Source organism: Vicia villosa, linkage group LG7 (genome assembly GCF_029867415.1).
Source record: "Vicia villosa cultivar HV-30 ecotype Madison, WI linkage group LG7, Vvil1.0, whole genome shotgun sequence".
Taxonomy (NCBI): domain Eukaryota; kingdom Viridiplantae; phylum Streptophyta; class Magnoliopsida; order Fabales; family Fabaceae; genus Vicia; species Vicia villosa.
In genome coordinates this window covers 122,109,806-122,129,662 of record NC_081186.1, presented here as the reverse complement: position 1 = coordinate 122,129,662, position 19,857 = coordinate 122,109,806, and the positions used below count along the sequence as shown (strand labels likewise).

General features: G+C 35.6%; 1 protein-coding gene across 1 annotated transcript; it reads right to left on the bottom strand.

Moving 5' to 3' along the window:
- Positions 1-1,124: 1,124 nt before the first annotated feature.
- Positions 1,125-19,362, bottom strand: LOC131616751 (flowering time control protein FY-like). The gene is made up of 18 exons (XM_058888184.1): positions 18,895-19,362; positions 17,217-17,308; positions 17,053-17,121; positions 16,488-16,592; positions 15,743-15,838; positions 15,566-15,648; positions 15,376-15,447; positions 15,186-15,283; positions 14,796-14,855; positions 14,647-14,707; positions 14,481-14,568; positions 14,080-14,143; positions 13,099-13,177; positions 12,594-12,683; positions 11,575-11,660; positions 10,346-10,836; positions 4,072-4,281; positions 1,125-1,383 (listed from the first exon to the last, which is right to left on the bottom strand). The coding sequence occupies exons 1-18, from the start codon at positions 19,133-19,135 to the stop codon at positions 1,315-1,317; spliced, it is 2,154 nt and encodes a 717-aa protein (XP_058744167.1). The 5' UTR covers positions 19,136-19,362; the 3' UTR covers positions 1,125-1,314.
- Positions 19,363-19,857: the final 495 nt, after the last annotated feature.

The window sequence follows — 19,857 nt, the reverse complement described above, 5'->3', positions numbered from 1 at the left end:
TTGACTTTTAATCATTTTTTATTTATGTTGTAATTAAAGTCTTAAAATTTAAATGATCAATTTTTGCTTTTTAAAATAAAAGATGGTCGAAATCTAAAGAAAAAATTACATGGCAATAAACCTAGAAACAAAGACTCAAATACAGCAAGGTTGTCATAATCGAGTTTTTATCTTGACTCATTTTATCTAGATAAAATCAAAACGTAAAATCTAAATGCATTAATTATTTAAAATTTTAACTTAATTATAAAACAAAAATATAATACATCATCATAATAAAGTGTAATATTCACATACTTGTATCAAACTACATAAATTGTCCAACAAATTATAAAATGTAACATCTAAAAGATTATTAAAAAAACAATAGTTTTATAAGTTTTTCAAATTTAAAAAAACAAATCTTTTCATCTTCATCTTCAACTTAATCAAAAATTCAATCCTTCTACAACATCATCTTCATTCGAACATTCATATTCAACTTGATTAAATCCATCTTTAAATGTTAAAGATTCTTTAATATTATAACCAAGATATAAATCTGAATAAAATTAAAAATCCATAGAGAAAATTTTATGGGGCAAAATATAAAATGTGATTTATATAAATTTTGACCCCAAAAAAGTAAAATCAGATCCAAGAGTAAAATCCAACAATTTTACATGATTTCACTAATTTCAGAAAGATTTGAATCACTTAAAATCATTCCGGAATACGATTTTACATTAAAAAAAATTACCTGCAATTTATCACAAAATGCTGACCTAGAAACGTAAAATCTATAGAATTTAAATTTTAAATCGAGATTTTAACAATCTTGAAATACAGTCAACTAAAAAAAAAACAATTTAAACATAAACTCACTCATAAAACATCGAATTAGGATCTAGATCGCATCATATATTAGCAAGTGCATATGTACAAATGTTTGACTCACGATGAATATGACAAACACGCAAGAAGCAATTTAAAAAACAAGGTTTAATCAGGTGTTTGACCAATTGAAAAAACAAATCAAGGTTGAATATGGAGATCAAGTTAAAGGACCTATGAAGTAATTTCAACTTTCTTTTTTACAAATGCAGATATAGAATTAAACGATAAAACTTAAACAATGGAAAGTATAAATTAAGTCTAGATCACTATGAACCTGAACTAAGTATAAATTACATCCAAAGGGAACATTACAAATAATTGGCATCACAAGAAGAAAATTTCTTGTGACCAAAATTTCCAAAGCAAATTAAGAAGTTTTAAAAACAGGGAAACTACACGAGCTTAAATGGCAACTACAAAGAAAGCAATTTCCTTGATTTATTGAGGCATTTGAGAGTGTGGCCCTCCTGGTTGTGCATTTGGTGGCATCCCTGTTTGATTTCCAGACTGCAGTAATGAGTAAAACAAAGAGTAAGTGCCGTTTAATTTCCAACAACAAATCAATCAATCATGAAACCAAAAATATGATCATGTAATAGAATAATCAGCAGCACATTACCAATTAGGATACCATCGTGATAACAGAGTTTGAGAGTTAGGTTTCAATAGTTTGGAAGGTTATATCAATATTTTGATATATACTATTTGATATTTTAAAACACATGATAAGTGAGCATATAATATCATATTTTTTCAAAACAAAAATTAAAATATTAAATTTATATCAAAATATAAATGTACCCTTACAAAAATATTCTCTCCAATATCCTCTAAAAACCAACTCGTAATCATACCTTTGGAAAATCATTTGAAAGTAAACTAAAACATCAACAAACTATGTCCAGATCAGAATAATTCCTTAGATCTGGTATAGTACTACAATCTTTTTAATGTGGGAGACTTTTCCAAGTTACAAAATGTCTTCGGACGTTTCTTAATAGTAATGTGAATGTATGAAACTTGATATTATCCAGTTGCAATAGCTACTTTGACATCGTTAGAACAAAGATGGGCCAACAAATGAGTCACGGGATTGTGGTCTTGATTGTCTTTATAACTGTCAAAGAGCATGATGATGGCTTTATTGCTTTCACTTACAGATTTTCTAAATCATCCTCTGCCTCTAACAATTTGACTATCTTTCATTTAATCTAACTCTTACTACTAGCGAATTTGCAAGTCTTCTCTCTCCATGTCCAAACCACCTAAGTCTAATTTCCATCATTTTTTCTACTTTAAGTGTTACCCCAACTCTCTATAATATTGACAAAGGTGATATGCAGTGTTAAATATGTTTGGATCTCAACCCCAAAAGCTTACTCAAAGGGCGAGGTTGCCCTCGCATATTTATACAATCAACAGACCGGAAACAATAATGAGAGACTTCAAACAACTCCAACAAAACTTCAACACCCACCCTCACGCCTAGCGTGGACCTGGGTCAAATGGCCACATTGAAGTCCTTAATCCGGCTCTGATACCATGTTAAGAAAGTGTGGTTTGGGCCTAACTCAATCTTACAAAACCGGGATGTAGGGTGAGAATTGCTTCCACTTATAAGGACATGTTCTGCCATATATTGGGCCAGTTTGTTTCAGCTTTAAAAAAATGGATTTTTTCTTTGTATTTTTGAAAATAGATTTTTTAAAACCGTTTTTCAAAATATTACAAGTTTTTTAATATTCGTTTTTTCTAAAATGAAACACTTAATTTGACATCCTATAACATAAACATACATAATTGAAGACCAAAACTTAATCAAAATCATAATTTTTTCAAAAAGTTGTATTTCAAAAATGATTTTTATGAAAATCTATTTGAAATAGCTTCAAAATTAAATGATTTTTTGAAATTTTGATATCCAAATTTTTTTCCCATAAATAGATGAAATACCTAAAATCACATTTTAAGAATAACTATTCAAACAAAAATTTTATTTGAAGCTTTTTTAAAAAGTTTCTTTGTAAAATTTTTTTTCATAAAATTTGGTAACACTATAAAAATCATTTTTAAAAAAAGCTAGAACAAACGGGCCCAATTTGTCTGATGTGGGACTCTTAACATGCAGGAACAAAATGGTGAACAATGAAATAAAACACCTGGTGTAAGTTGGACTTATTCCAAACTTCTAAAATGGTGAAAACATTATTGATCCATTTATAACAGAGTTACATAATGACAGGTAACAAATACATAGATGGAGTTGGAGCTTCGTGCTATACAGAGCTACTCCAAATTAGAGATGAAATCTATTCAATCCTGGACTTTGATTCATTGGACATCTAGAACGTGACCCGATAGTGGTAACCTAGTATTATGGCAGGTGGCCCAACAGATTTTAAATAAACTTGGATACCATCTTAGAATTTGGATTGGATCTAACTCAACCCTATAGAACCGGCTTGTAATGCGATGAATGCCGCCACTTATAAACATTATCTCATCTAATGTGGGACTCTTATATCTTAACACGAGTATGAAATGGTCTGTTCCTGAAAAACTTGAGTGTAGGCCGTAAAATATAAATTGTGGATGTTTTGAGCACGTTCTGATTCAAATCATTGGGTTTGTCCAAGACTCACTAGGCTGGCTGAGTTTGAAGAGTCTACCCGAGTTTATTGCACAGTACGTTTTCAAGCAAATTAACTAGATTTACTTACAAGGAATGGTAAAACTCATCCAATTCTCCAAGTTAACGCACAAGATCGACGGCCATCAATTATCTAACTTTCGGTAAAATATATACTACCTGAGATCATAAAGTATAATATCCATTTCTTGGTGCTTTTTGACTATTTGACAACATACAAATATTCATTTCAGGGGCAAAACATAAACAAAATGAAAGGGATAAGTCATGAATAAGCTTTATGAAAACGTGGAACCAAATATAAATGCATACTCCTATCTGCACAGCTGTCCCAAGTTATATCTCTTGTGAAATTTCTTTTTTTTAAAAGTTAAAATAAGTTTTTTTTTAGACATTAAAAGTTGATGTTTAATTTCTGTTGAGAAACCAAAAGACAGTTTAAGGAGAAAGAAGAGGATCACAACAAAAATAAGTTTTGACTTGTACTTGCAAGTTAGAAGCATAATGTGAAAATAAGCAGTTTATGAACCAACATACTATCTTACCTGGTAAGGGTTATACCCTTGCATCATGGGCATTTGTCCACCTTGTGGTCTGTTAAATGGAGCACCTTGAGGATAACTCGTATTTGATGGCCCTTGCATATTGTTTGGGAAACCACCAAGAGGTGGCCCTCCACTCTGCATTTGATTCATGCCCACATAATGACCTTGTGGCATTGGAGGACCCATCTGATTCATTCCACCTTGCATCCCCTGAGGGACAAAAAAATTTATTTGAATTCTATTAAATGACCATTGATAGGTTCAATTTGATATAAACAGTGTAAGCAACAGAAAAAAACAGAAGAATATAGGAAAGATTTGATTATTTCAGCAACTTCCTACTAGAGTTCAAATGGGATCTAGTAGAGTACAGGTACTAAGACTGAAAATAGAAATAGAAAAGGAATTAACCCTAGCTAGGCAGCTTCGAGAGGCCTATCTCTCCTAGAATTTAGTACTGAATTCTGACATACTGACTCACTAATGATTGCTGCTATTTATTCTAAAACCTGGGACCAGTTTGTCCAATCACAGCTGGACACCTAGCCCTGCCCATGTGCTGTCCTAACAGTTTTTGTCTTATATGCCAGCTGTTATTTTCTTCTCTCTCTTGCGTGTCCTTTTATAAAATCTCCCAAATCTACCAATTCTTCCCCCTTCAAAATTCTCCTTGACCTCAAGGAGAAATTCTGCCTTCAGTTTGTCTATACTTTCCCAAGAGTTTTCAAACTCAGGTAACTCCTTCCACTGCACCAAGACTTCCAATCCTCCCTGTTCATTCTGCCTCTGTTCCAGAATCCTCTCAGGAGTTGGTTCTAAATGCCACTCCTCATTGATGCATAAGGGTAAAGGTTGTGTGGCCACAGAAGGGGATACAGCCTTTTTGAGCAATGATGCATGGAACACAGGGTGCACTTTAGTGTCCTTTGGTAGCTTTAACTTATAAGCTACTGCACCAATCTTCTGAATTATTTCATAGGGACCATAGTACCTTGGGCTCAATTTTTGATTCAACCTCTTAGCCAATTTCCTCATTTTATAAGGCTGGATTTTCAGATACACTTTATCTCCTACATCATACTCCACAGCCCTTCTATGTTTGTTTGCTTGGCTCCTCATAATATCTTGAGCTCTAAGTAACTGTTCCTGCAACTCCTTTAAAACCACATTTCTTTCAGCAGTCAACCTGTTCACTTCATCTACTGCTGATGAAGGAATGTCCCCTCTTACTAACACAGGAGGGGTTCTCCCATACAAGGCCTCAAAAGGAGTGGTTTTCAAGGAAGCATGATAGTGGGTATTATACCAATATTCAGCCCAAGCCAGCCATTTTGGCCACTGTTTTGGTTTTAACCCAGTCACACATCTCAAATAGGCCTCAAGACACCTATTTACTACCTCTGTTTGCCCATCAGACTGGGGATGGTATGCACTGCTATACTTTAGTTTTGTTCCTGCTTGTTTAAACAACTCAGACCAAAAATGACTCAAAAACACCTTATCTCTGTCAGAAACTATGGAGCTGGGAAACCCATGTAATCTGACCACATCCCTTATGAACACCTCTGCAATTTCCTTAGCTGTGTAAGGATGACTGACAGGTATGAAATGTGCATACTTTGTCAATCTGTCAACCACTACCATGACTGTGTCTACTCCAAGAGTTCTTGGTAAGCCTCCAATGAAGTCCATGGAAATGTCATTCCATGTTTGAGTGGGAATAGGCAAGGGCTGCAATAATCTCCCAGGGCTCAGGGTTTGATATTTGTTCCTTTGGCAGATTTCACAAGCTTGAACATACTCTTGTATTTTCTTCCTCATTCCCTCCCAATACACCACACTGGCTATTCTCTTGTAAGTTCTCAAATAACCCGAGTGTCCTCCTATTGCAGTGTCATGAAATTCCTTCAAAATCCAATCAATCCTGGGAGATTGTCTTGGAATCACAATTCTGCCTTCATGATACAACCTCCCTCCCTTTAATTTAAACCCTCCTTGACTGGAAGGGTCAGTCAGCACTGCCTGCACTATAGATTTAAGCTTTTCATCCTTCTGAACTTCTTCCTCTAACCCTTCCCATGCTTCACATTGGATGGTAGTAATGCTAGCATATTCCATCTGTCTTGACAAGGAATCTGCTGCATTATTTTCCTTCCTGTCAAACATGTTAAAGGGAGGGAGGTTGTGTCATGAAATTCCTTCAAAATCCAATCAATCCTGGGAGATTGTCCTGTCAAACCCTAATAATTTTGATAGCCATTTTTGATGCTCCTCCCCCATAATCTTCTGCTCAGTGATGAACTTCAAGCTCTTTTGGTCAGTGTGCACCTTGAAATGCCTTCCCAATAAATAAGGCCTCCACTTCTGAATTGCAACCACAATTGCCATCAACTCTCTTTCATACACAGACTTTTGTTGTGCCCTATCTGACAGGGTCTGACTCATATAAGAGATTGGTCTTCCTCCTTGCATAAGGACAGCTCCAATCCCTTTCCCTGATGCATCTGTTTCCAGCACAAACTCCTTCTCAAAATCAGGTAATGCCAAGACTGGAACAGTTGTCATGGCTACCTTCAGAGCCTCAAAAGCCAATTGAGCATCCCTGCTCCACAAGAAACAGTCTTTCTTTAGCAATTGAGTTAGTGGCCAAGCAGTTTTCCCATAATTTCTAACAAACTTCCTGTAATAGCCAGTCAGTCCCAAAAAACCTCTCAGCCCTTTTAGATCCTTGGGAGCTGGCCATTTCAGCATGTCTTCAATTTTCTTTGGATCAGCTGATACCCCTTCTCCTGAGATAATGTGTCCCAAGTATTCAATTTCCAGCTGACCAAAAGAACACTTTTTCCTGTTAGCATACAGTTGCTGTTCCTGGAGCAGAATCATCACCAGCTTCACATGTTTTTTATGCTCCTCTCTGCTTTTACTGTAAATCAGGATGTCATCAAAAAAACTAAGCAAAACTTCCTTAAGTATGGCCTTAATACTTCATTCATCAATGCTTGGAAAGTTGAGGGAGCATTGGTCAATCCAAAGGGCATTACTAAATATTCATAATGCCCTTCATGTGTCCTAAAACCAGTCTTGGATATATCCTCTTCCTTCATCCTAATCTGATGGTATCCAGCTTTTAAGTCCAGCTTTGAGAAAATCATAGCTCCTCCCAGTTCATCCAATAATTCCTCAATGACTGGTATGGGAAACTTGTTGGGAATTGTTACTTTGTTCAAAGCTCTATAGTCAGTGCAGAACCTCCATCCTCCATCTTTTTTCTTTACTAGTAACACAGGGCTTGAAAAGGGACTAGTGTTGTGCCTCACAATTCCAGCTTGTAGCATATCCTTTACTATCCTCTCAATTTCATTCTTTTGATAGAATGGATACCTGTATGGTCTCAAATTTGGAATGGCAGCATCAGGTTTCAATCTAATAGCATGGTCATGGGCTCTCATAGGTGGCAAACTTGATGGTAAATTAAACATCACCTCATAAGGCTTTAATAATTCCTCCCATTCTTCCTGGCCCCCTGTTTCACTTTCTGCTCCCAATTCCATGGATTGCACATAGAACCCAACACCCTCATCCATTAAATTTTTTACCATAGCCTTCCAAGTAGACTGTCTTACACATAAGGCAGGATCTCCCTTGATTTCATAGGTCTGACCCTTCTTCCCCCATTTCAAACTCAACTCTCCAAAATTGGCCTCAATCTTCCCCAAACTAGCTAGCCAATCCATGCCTAACACTAATTCAGTACCTCCTAACTCCATCAAGAAAAAATGCTGACTGAAATTCACTCCCTGCACATTGAATTCCAGCCCTTCACACACTCCTTGATTTCTCACCTTTTCTCCATTTCCTACTTCAATCACATAAGTAGGAGTCTCCACCATTCTTACATCTAGCTCTGCTGCTACTTTTGAATCAATAAAATTGCTGGTAGCACCTGAATCTATTAAAGTTAGCAGCTTCTTCCCCTTCACTTCCACACACACTTTGAAAGACTTGTTAGAGGTAAAGCCATCCCTACTCTGCATAGACAGTTGCAAGGTTTGCAGTTCCTCTACCTTCTCTGCTACTGTCAATTGAGTTTCCCCTAACAGCTCCTCTTCTGCCTCTTCCCCACTACTATCTTCACATAATTTCAGACTCATATGTTTGAATTTACAAACATGTTCCCTGTTCCACTTGTCTCCACATTTGAAACAAAGCCCTTTCTTGCTTCTTTCCTCCAACTCTGCAGGATCCAACCTCCTACCCTTTCCCTTGTCACCTCCTCCTTGATTTCTTTCACTTTCCTTCTTAGATCCTCTAGCCTCTGCAGGATCCTTTAGTCTGAAAGTGCCTCCTCTATCTTTCCACGAGCTACCCTTCTTGGTGACTACTTCATTTTTCTCCTCAATCAATAGGGCTCTGTCCATCAACTCAGCTAGGTCCTGGCTTTCATGGAGCTTCAACTCAGCCTGGATTTCATCTTTGAGTCCATTTAGAAAAATGGAGTCTAGCATGATTCGTTCCTCCCTCCTCAAAGGTGCCACCATCATCTCAAATTTCTCTCTATACTCCCCTACTGAGCCTTTTTGTTTCAGACTCAGTAATGGTCCCAGAGGGTTGTGCAGTAACCCTGGTTGAAAACGTCTCATCACGGCTATCTTGAATTCTTCCCACGTTTTCAAAGTTGTTTGTTCTTCCCACCACTGGTACCAATTTAATGCCCTATCTTCCATGGCCAGCATTGCTACATCCAGTTTGTCCTTTGTCCTAACTTCGTTCAACTGGAAGTATCGTTCTATCTTCACCAGCCAACCATAAGCATCCTCTCCTTTGAACAGCGGAATCTCCAGCCTTCTACGACTTCCAAAGAATCGTGGACGACCCTCACCTCTGTTTCGCCGGTAACGGTGTTGCGATTCGCGTGAGAGGGAGCTCCTGTCGCTCTCTTCTTCCTCTTCGTCATCGTACCCACCCCTTTGTGGACGTCCGTTCCTTCCATGGTTTCGCCGTGGTTGTTCCAAGATTATCTGGCGGATTTGCTCAGCTGTAACGTGCGGTCTCGCTTGTTGTTCCAACACCATCAAGCGAATCTGTTCCAACGTTCCTTCGAAAGTGTTCATCCTTTGCTCTACTGAGTCGACTCTGTTTTCCATTGCGCTACGAGTAACCATCATCCACTGTGTTCTTCGAACCAAGGCTCTAGATACCAAATTGATAGGTTCAATTTGATATAAACAGTGTAAGCAACAGAAAAAAACAGAAGAATATAGGAAAGATTTGATTATTTCAGCAACTTCCTACTAGAGTTCAAATGGGATCTAGTAGAGTACAAGTACTAAGACTGAAAATAGAAATAGAAAAGGAATTAACCCTAGCTAGGCAGCTTCGAGAGGCCTATCTCTCCTAGAATTTAGTACTGAATTCTGACATACTGACTCACTAATGATTGCTGCTATTTATTCTAAAACCTGAGACCAGTTTGTCCAATCACAGCTGGACACCTAGCCCTGCCCATGTGCTGTCCTCACAGTTTTTGTCTTATATGCCAGCTGTTATTTTCTTCTCTCTCTTGCGTGTCCTTTTATAAAATCTCCCAAATCTACCAGCATTACATAGAAATGCTTCAAAAAAAATCCGTTGAAATATATGTTTAGATTGTCTGTGTACTGGACTGCCAAATAAGAGAGTTATCATCTTAACTATATTATAGTTATTTGACTGGCATGCATTATACAGCAACCCTCTTAGGCAAAAACTTATTAAATTCAATCATAAAGGCGTGAATTAGTTGCGGCGTAATTATAAAACATGAGACACTAATTACAGAAAGATATGGCTGACATTTTTCAATTGCATAAAGAGCACGCATCTGCTCAATATGTAAGATAAGTCATTCCAGTTATATTTAAAAGAAAGCCACAAGCTCAACTTTGTTGGCTTAAAGCCTAAGAGAGGCCAAAAAACACTAAGAGATGCAAAAATAAGGAGAAATTAAAGCATCTTAATCATTAGCAATGGCCTAGCACATAGATGTTCTCTAACTTCCTTCCAAATGATTTCCAGTTACGTCTATCAGATACTGTCCAAATATGCAGCATATCACACTAATCCTGCAAAAAAAGATCAAACGAAACACCCAATATCTAGACCCCCATAGCTCTCCACCAATACAAATTACAATACTTAAACAATCTAACACTTGAGATAGGAACTACTTCCAGATAACTTTAGTATGTTGATAAATATTAAATCAGAACAAAAGAAAAGAACTTTGGACACATACCATAGGTCCTGGGATTGACATTGGATGAGATGTAGGCACTGGTAAAGATCCTGGCATTCCATGTGGCATTTGGGGGGGAGGGCGGGGCAAATGTTGGTGGGGAACCATGGGAGAATGGGAAGGGTGCTGTAGCTGTGGCATATTTGGAGGCATTGGCAAAGGACCCATCTGTTGTGATAGTGCCTGGTGCTGATGTTGTGGAATCTGCTGTGGATTTTGTTGGAATGGTTGTTGCTGGTTGGGGTTAAGAAGAGAGGGATGTGGACCTGGGGGAAGAGGAGGAGCACCCATTGAACCAGGATGGGGCTGTTTTTGCTCCCCTTGAGGCCCATCAAGAGAAGGAATAGACAGGGGCATTGCAACTCCAACACCAGGAATGGTACCTTCATTTCGAGTCAGCCCAGGGGCAAATGGCCCTGGAGTTGTTGGGCCTTCAGGTATTGCAAAATTACCACCCACGCGACCAGCAACAGGATTTTGCTCAGGATATCCTGACAGATGAACATATTCAAACTAATGTCAGATGATTTATTAATTGCTTTTGTGATAGGCAATGTTTCTAATCAAAGAATTACCATCCAAATTCTGTTCAGCCTACAGCAAAGGAACCTTCAAATATTACAAACTCTAGTTCAAGTTTAAAGAATAATTTAATATTGAAAGAGTGCACTTGTATGGATATGCATTATCCATGTTGGAGTATAGCTTCGAGTAACACAGATACATACTGCTACATACTTTTACAAACAGAACGAACGGTTGGGAGTTAGCTTAACTGCTACATAATGTGAAGTGAATGTACAGCTGGTAGTCATCTTAACTTTTAGGAAGTTGTAACTAAATGTATCAGACCAGCAGGTTCTGTTGACTTGGGACTCGCCTATATATATTATGTATTGTATTCTAAAATTTTGATAATCATGCCTTAAGGCTTAAGGCTTAAGACTCCGTTCAATCAATCTCTCTCACACACACGCACATACACATTCTCTTTCTACCATATAAGGCTAATAATCCGGAAATGTTGAACAAGGAAAGCAACCTAAGCCCACTAACTATAAAGTCCAACAGTTAGGTGAAAATAATTAACAGTAGAAAATTTGGATTTTAAACTAAAGACCGAAGGTAGCATACTGCATCCTTTTCCTTGACAGTAGAAGATTTAGATTTTAAACTGAAGATAGGAAGGAGCATACTGCATAATTTGCCTTGATTGGAACAAAACATACCTTGCATGCCATTGGTATATCTATCACGAGTACTGTCTCCTGGCCTGTTTCTGCACCAAAACTTTGTTGTATGATCGCTGCTACCGCTGCATGAGAAAATACTAATGTCATGACATACAACTTGAAGTTGGTTATTACTTTTTTCACATATCTATAGATTAATTAACTAGGTTACTAAGGTGTCAAATCATGAATTGCAAGCTAACTTTTAATTGCAAATCATCAAATTGGAAGATCCAAGGACAAATTGAAAATTACATTGAAATGTGCCATATAAAATATGTAGTGTTCAATGTATAAAATATGAATAGGAATTGACAAATTAATCACAAGTCTCAGAAAACAAAATCACAAGTCATGCGTCATTTCATAACTGAGAGCAATTGACTGTGAAACATGGACACAGCTGGTTTTAAGTGTCTTGAATCAGACAATGCAGTGCAAGACACCCAATTTGTGTGTTCAATAAAAAAAGTTGGTCTGACAGAGGTTGTTCACATTTTTAGTGGGAATGGACGCCTTTTAACATGTTATAGTGTGTCCAATTTTATAATCTCTATTCAATGGTTTGCAACTTGTTCTAGATATTTATAAATTTTCTGCTTATTTATGTGTTTTTTATTCGAGACAGGATCAAATGACGCCAATATCAAACATGGAGACTTACACCAACAAATAACTTCATGTAGGAAATGAAGTTTATCATTCGCACCATGTATAGAAAAATTCAATTAATCATGGATTGTCAGTTATTTGTTTGCATGAAATTTCAGAATAATGAAAACAAATGAATGAATAATTGAATAGTGATTTAGTAGTGTTAAAGAGTCCCACGTCGGACAATACATTGTCCGATGTGGAACTCTTTAACATATTCCTTCCATTTCTTTTCAAAAAAATTTATTCACGGTCAGTTTCTTCAATAGCCATCGATAAGAAGCATAACAAAGCTAAAAACATATGGAAAGTGGAAAGAAACAAGCATAGGACTATGGACTAAGCAGCAAAAGTTTGTTCACCTGCAAAGAAGGTATCCAATAGGATGCCAAGCAAGATCCCACACACTATTATCATGAGCATTGCAAATTTCAATTTGTGGAGTATCATGCCTGCAAATTACATAAAAATTTAATGATCACAAAAAGCAACACGTACCAAATAAGCTAACTATATGTGAGAAAAAATCATTTAAGCAAGTAACTACAAAGTATAAATACAAGTAATCAAATTTATAAATATAGCTTAAACAAATTCAAAGAGGAAACTAAGAATATATGTCTACTTTAATATCTTGGCGATGATACTGACTGGAAAAGGGAAGAACGATTTACTTGTAAACCTACACTATGGAAGCATTCTCGTAACATATGTATATACAGGCAAAAAAACACTCAAAATTAATAATACTCAAATATTTTGGAAAGAGTATTAAGAAAATTCAACTCACTTGTGCTAAAGATAGTAGGAATAAGAACTACGAAGAGAAAAAGAAAGACAGCAATGTAAGTGAGGAAACGAATTTACCCAACAAGCCAATGGAAGATGGAACCATCATAACTCCCACTAACAAAGTACTCTTCATGGAATGGATGCCAAGCCAAAGCTAACAAAAGATTCAGGAGTCAGTCATAAAATTCACATTCCACTCATACTTGCAGAAGGATTATAGAAAATGGCAATTTTTTCCCCACAATACTAGCAATGTTACACTACCTAATAGCCCAACAAAACATATTGAAGTGAATCACCAATTTAATCACTGAATTGTAGGGTCATTGTCAATTAATGATTTTGAAATTGTATGTTCAAACCCGAGACATCCCAACTATTCACCTTTAAGGGGTGAAATTTTGGTCATTAGACTACTAGAACTAGACCAAAAAAAATGTGTTTGAATTTCATAGAATCCAGTGTCATTGTAAAGTAGCTTTGAAGCTATGTACTGATGCTTCAACTGGATGGGGCACGGTACATTTTTACCCAGTGTAGTACCAAATACATGGTAAATTGATGAAAGCCATAACTTGCTAGGAAATTAATCAGAAAAAAAAAAAACATAATACAATTAAGATGAAGCTAGCGTTGAATTGAAATCACTCTTTCCAAATATCAATAGGAACACCAATTCATAATAATGCAGGTTGAATTGAAGTCTCCAGCAACTAAAAGCAATAAAACTAATCAACTCCTTCAAATCAAAACTTAACCTAGCTTCAGGCAAATTGCATGTCAAACATCATTCAGACTAAATTTCAGTTTTACTACTAGTAGCACTCTGTCACCAAGTATTATGGCATAAGTCCAAATTTTCAAACCTAGGCTCAGCTAAAATAACATCAGACATTTATTAAAATTCAAGAATACCATTCCTGTTACAATTAATTTTTTTCTCACCCAGGTTTAAAAAAGACATAACCAGGGTTACTGAATTATTTGATGAGCTTATACATCTTGTATAAAGAAACTGTTCTGTTCTTATTCAAAGAAAAAAAACATGTCACTTACTAGTAACATCCTTCCGGTGTCCACGGAATGATTCAAGCTCTTTCATTGCCCTTATGTCATAAAGCTGCAAATCCATATAGTACATATGACAGTTAGTAACTCTGGGAGAGGAATGCATAACAAACAGGATTCGGTTAGAGAACAAAAAGGAAGAAGGGGATATTGGCAAAATAAACATTGAAATAAACAGCACGGTAATAAAATCAAAGGACAAAAGTACAAAAAACTGACAAGGTGAGATTAATTGGTAGTAAAAACTAACTTAATTTCTACAAGGTTAGATAATCATCCAAAATAAACTAAAATAAGCCAGACACAAATGTCAAAGAACAGGACAGAGAATGGGAATGATGAGCAAAAAACTGAAGGTGGCAGTATGAAAAGATGACACAGTTACCAACCTTTATTATTTGATCTTTAGAAGCCGTTAACACCCAGTTTCCATTTTGATTCCATTTAGCACAAAGCACGGTGTTTTTATGGCCATGACTGCAAGATAAGATAAGAATATGAATATATAAACACAACATATTACACATAGACATCAGATCTTAAGTTAATACTTACAATGAGCAAAGCTCTTTCCCACTTTTAGCATCCCAAAGCTTCACAAGATTGTCTTTCCCACCTACATCGTAAGAATCTCATTGGATAATTATTTCACATTATTGAATCTCATAAACACAATAAATTTTATAAACAAATATTTAAAACACCTGATACTAATAGAGATTTTGTTGGATGCCAGTCAACACTCTTCACATCCCAACCATGGCCTGGCTGAGTTCAAATGCCACAACAATAACTAAGGTTAGTTCATAAAAATGGGGAATATAGATTCAAGGACTTCAAAAAATTATATTTATGAACTAATTTTACAAGAAATTTGCATAGTCATAACAAATTGATTGGCTTTAAAATAAAAAGTAAAAGTATGAAAGTCAAGAGGAATAATCATGGAAAATAGAAATATGCAAAACTTTTGCACAAAAATCTAACTATTTACAAAAAGCTGAACAGATAAGAGGAGACAGGAAACCCTTCCCCCTGTACAGGTTAGAGACAGAAAACCCATTCTCATATCTGGTCCATTCAAAGCACATTACCGGTTAATGAACACTCTTCTTGACAGCGTGCAAAATCCCAAACTTTAACAGTGGTATCATCAGAACACGAACAGAACTTCAAATCTGTCCTACAGAAACTGTTTATGAAAGAATTACAGCACCTTTCCTCCACACTTTGCTATAAAATTTATTTTTATAGATAATATTTTTAAAATATTAAAAAATCTACCTCAAGTCACGGACTGATTCTTTATGAGCAGACTTGTTGGCTTTAACGTTGTTCATGTTGTTCTGCCAATACCTAGAAAGTTGACCCATAAATATAAATACTTATAATTAGATTTGTGCCTTTAAACACAAAATCTAATAAAATATACGCAATATGAAACTTAAAAGAAATCACATGGTATAATATCTACTTTATTGCTCCCCCGTCATCACCAGAGACCATCCAGTTGTCATTGTGACTCCAGACCATGGATCTGATGGCTTGATCATGAGCCTGCACATGTTTGGAATTCAAAGTTGGCTTCTTACACTCTTTAGTTGCTGAAGACTATGGTAGTAACATCAAGACCATAATTAAAGTTATGTACCTGAAGTATCATTTCAAAATTAAAAGACTGTCCGTTCCAAAGAGTAAATTCTCCGGTCTGTGAGCCAGTAATGAGACGCCGACCTGTAGGAGTCCACTTTTTTGAAATATAAATAGTGGGATAGCATCACAAAGTCAGCAAACTTCTTAAGAACATCCACATGAACCAATCTCCAAAGACAAATTCTTTCTCATGATGTAGTAGAAGGGTGTGCATTTTACACACAAAAATTGCATGCATACCAGTTTTCACAGCATGGAATTATAGACTAGTACGTTTAGTTTTCAAGGGGCAATGTAAACCGATTGACCAAACGTGTCATTCTCTAAAACTAATAGAACTACGTGAAATAACTCAAATCTATTAAGACTCGAAATGAGAAGTTCAATGTGACTGACAAAATACAAAATTGAAGTAAATTGTTATAACAAATGCATTAATGGAAATCATGTTGTTTCAATAAATCTAAGTTAGGAAATAATGAAACAAGTCAAATGAATATCAATTTTTTTTACGTGCTAAACAATCGGCATCAGTTTTTTGGTATACACAACAGAATAAGTGGGGCCGGCTACATGATCAAGTTCTATCATAATGTTCTATCCAAGCATAATAAGATCAAATCAAATACGGAACACCATCTGCTTAGAAGTGTTTGAACAAATCAAGAAGAATATGTAACTAATTATCCCAAAATATAAGTCAATCACATGTTCACAACCTTTGATATAACATTATAACTTACAAGAACACGATTGATAGGACAACGATTTTTATTTAGAGATGTATGAACAAATTTAGCAGCAAAGCTTGTGGATGGATTGTCTGAATAGCCTGCTGCTGGCAACATCTGCATGAAAAATAGCACAAGATTATAATTTAAAGAAAAGGTTGATCATTACAACAAAAATTTATCAAAAAATTACCAAGTTGTGTTTGTGAAATAAAGGAATATTACATTTTCAAATTTAAACTTAAAGATACAATTAAAAAAATCATTCATGTATCAGCTTCCAAAGTGCTTGAACTTTTGGAACAGTTGATTCTTAACATAGTATCGGAGTCTCATTGACTAACAGTATCCTGCTCAACCTTTGCCACCCCCGTTCTTTAGAAAAGTTAAATTTCAGTGAAACATAGGCAGGTCATTGCATTATCCACCCCTCAAGGGACACTTGCGTGAGAGGGAGTGTTAAAGATATAATATAAAAATCATTCATGAGTACTCATTTTGAAGCTTTAGGTTTTGGGCAGTTGGTTCATGACGCTTACTAAATAGAAAACACAACATAAAAAATAAGCTCACTCACATCAAGTGCTGCGGCCGGCGTAGACTGCAGGACTGTCCTATCTCTTGAATCACGCTGCGACATACGTATCTGAAAGAAGATTTAGATTACCCGTGAATTTAAAGAAGGAATACACACAGATTTCCAACTTAACTGTGATTTATGATTAAAGCAGTAATCATTACTTGCATATAGCGCACAACTGTACTTGTATAATCAACTGCTTTCCTCTGAGTGAGCTTTCTCATTCTTTTTGCCCCATGGATATCATTATGAACTGTAAATAAAAACGTTTTCTATTTAATTACAACTATGATAGTTGTAATACCGCAAACCAAAAATTCAACAAATTTAGCTAAGCTTATAGACAATGAAGAAGATATTTAAATATTGATGCCTTGAACTAAATCTGAGGGTAGAGACGTTTTTCCTACATCTCAAGATTCATCTCATGCATGCAGTAGAGGATAGTTTTGTTGTGAATTAAAAGAATAAATGAAAGGGAAAGAGTTGCAAAATCAAATTGTGGTATCCTCTCAAAGAGAGGAAAAAAATACGACTTTAAAAGCAAAAGTTCAACAAATTAGCCTGTAATGTCCATTCAACTCAATGCCTTGGGAAAAAATCTTCATAACCATATATGAAAAAGACTATACAAAAACATATTACTATTTTATCCAAAAAAAATAAGGTTGATAAGCATGACTCCTACGAAAACAAATACAATAATTATGGCAAACATTTAACAAACTGTGTCATTAGCAGAATGGGCTTCAAAAGTTAAAACTTCTCACTCTTAGTGGTCATCTTCAACCGCAACTAAACCATCTATAGGCCGTTTAAACTATCTCTTTCTCAGCATGTGCTACTCCGGTTTATCCCCCAACACCATTTTGTTTCTTATCTTATCTTTTCCTATAATGTTCCACCTCAGCATTCTCGTCAGAGATATTAGTCTTTTGCTCTTGTCACTAATCCACTCTCAACCAGTTAACTCCCCCAAAGAGCATCAACGGTCATATATTCTGTCCAGTATAATTTACATGTGTTTTGATAAGCAACTTGTTATCATTAATATCACAAACTACACCTAAAGGATCTCTCTAGTACAATCACCCAATTTTTATATAACATAAGCACGACAACACTCCCTTCATCATCGTACCTAAAACCTTTGCGGGACACCATTACGAAGCACAGACTCCGACACAAACACCAAGACACAATACAGACACTCCGACACCGATTATGTTAAAAACATAGGACTATGTATATGATAGTAATTTACATTCATTTATCCATCTATTATTTAAAAAGTTAAAAATATTATAATCAAATTGATGTCTTTAATTCTACATTGATAACATTGCTACAGTACATGTTTAATCTTTTTAGATGTGTAAGATATTTGTCCAAAAAATGTATAAGGTGCGTTGAAGAAAAAAAACAATTTTTTTAAACATTTTTTAGGGGAACCTTTGTTTGACTTTTCCGACACTTGTAAAACTTTTGTGACACGTGTCATACGGATGTCATACAAGTGTCGGATACCACAACACGCCTACTCTTAGAGGTGTCCGTGCTTTGTCCATTACCCAAAACAAAGCTCGCCTCTAAAATGTTGAGGAATCAAAATCTTACTGAATTTTCATCTCATATACTCCATCCGCCTTACTACCAATTAACTGAAAACCATTCGATTGAAAACTCTTTGTCCACAAATCAAGTTCATAATAAATTTAACTACTCACTCCGGTCATCAACTAGGGTAAAAAAATCACAAAATTAGACACTGATTCAATTCAATTCAATTTCATTGGCTTGGTAATAATAAAAAAATAACAAGAAGAAGAAAAATCGAACCATCGTAATGAGGAGGAGGACCAGGGGGGCCTCCAGGTCCTGGATGATGAAACTCCGGGGCGATGTTAGTGGAAGAAGCGGAAGGTTGCCGCATCATAGGTGGAGGCTGCTGAGGCATTGGCGGAGGAGGTCCACGGTGGAATTCCATGCCTGGCTGCGGATGGTGAAAATGCTGCTGTTGTTGCTGCTGTTGTTGATAAGGGTGCTGGTGCTGAGGATTATGAGGGTCATTGTACATCATTGCGACTACGGTGTAGAGACAGGGAGAGAAGTGAGGGAAGAATGGAGATTGGAATTGCAGAGAAGAGGGAGAAAAACCCTAAACCCCAAATTCTGGTTCAGACTGAAGCAGAACGATGAAAGCGGAGCGGGAAGCAAAGAGTAAGAAGACAAAATACCCTACAAACGACGACGTTTTAACCTGAAATAAAATGAGAATAGTGTTTTTCTTCCACGTGAGACTCAGAGTAGTTTTCTTCTTGGTGTTTAATTTTAGGGCCAGCTTCTTTCGGTTTTAAATAAATGGATTTTCTTTTTGTATTTTTTAAAATTATTTTTTAAAATATTATAACTTTTTTTATATTTGTTTTTTTTTCTAAAATAAAACATTCATTTTGATATCTTATACCTTAAATATATTATTGAAGACTAAAACTTACTTAAAATTTCAATTTTTTAAAAAACTGGTGGTATTTCCAAAATGATTTTTATGAAAATTTTTATGAAAATTTATTTGAAATAGCTTAAAAATTAAGTGATTTTTTGAAATTTTGATATCCAAATTTTTTTTCATAAATAAATAAAATATTTAAAATCATATTTTAAAAATAACTATTCAAATCAAATTTACAGTTGAAGCTTCTATAAAAAAATTCTTTGTCAAATATTTTTATACAAAATTATGTAACACTATCAAAATTATTTTTAAAAAAAGTCAAGACAAATAGCCTTTTTTTTTTGGTT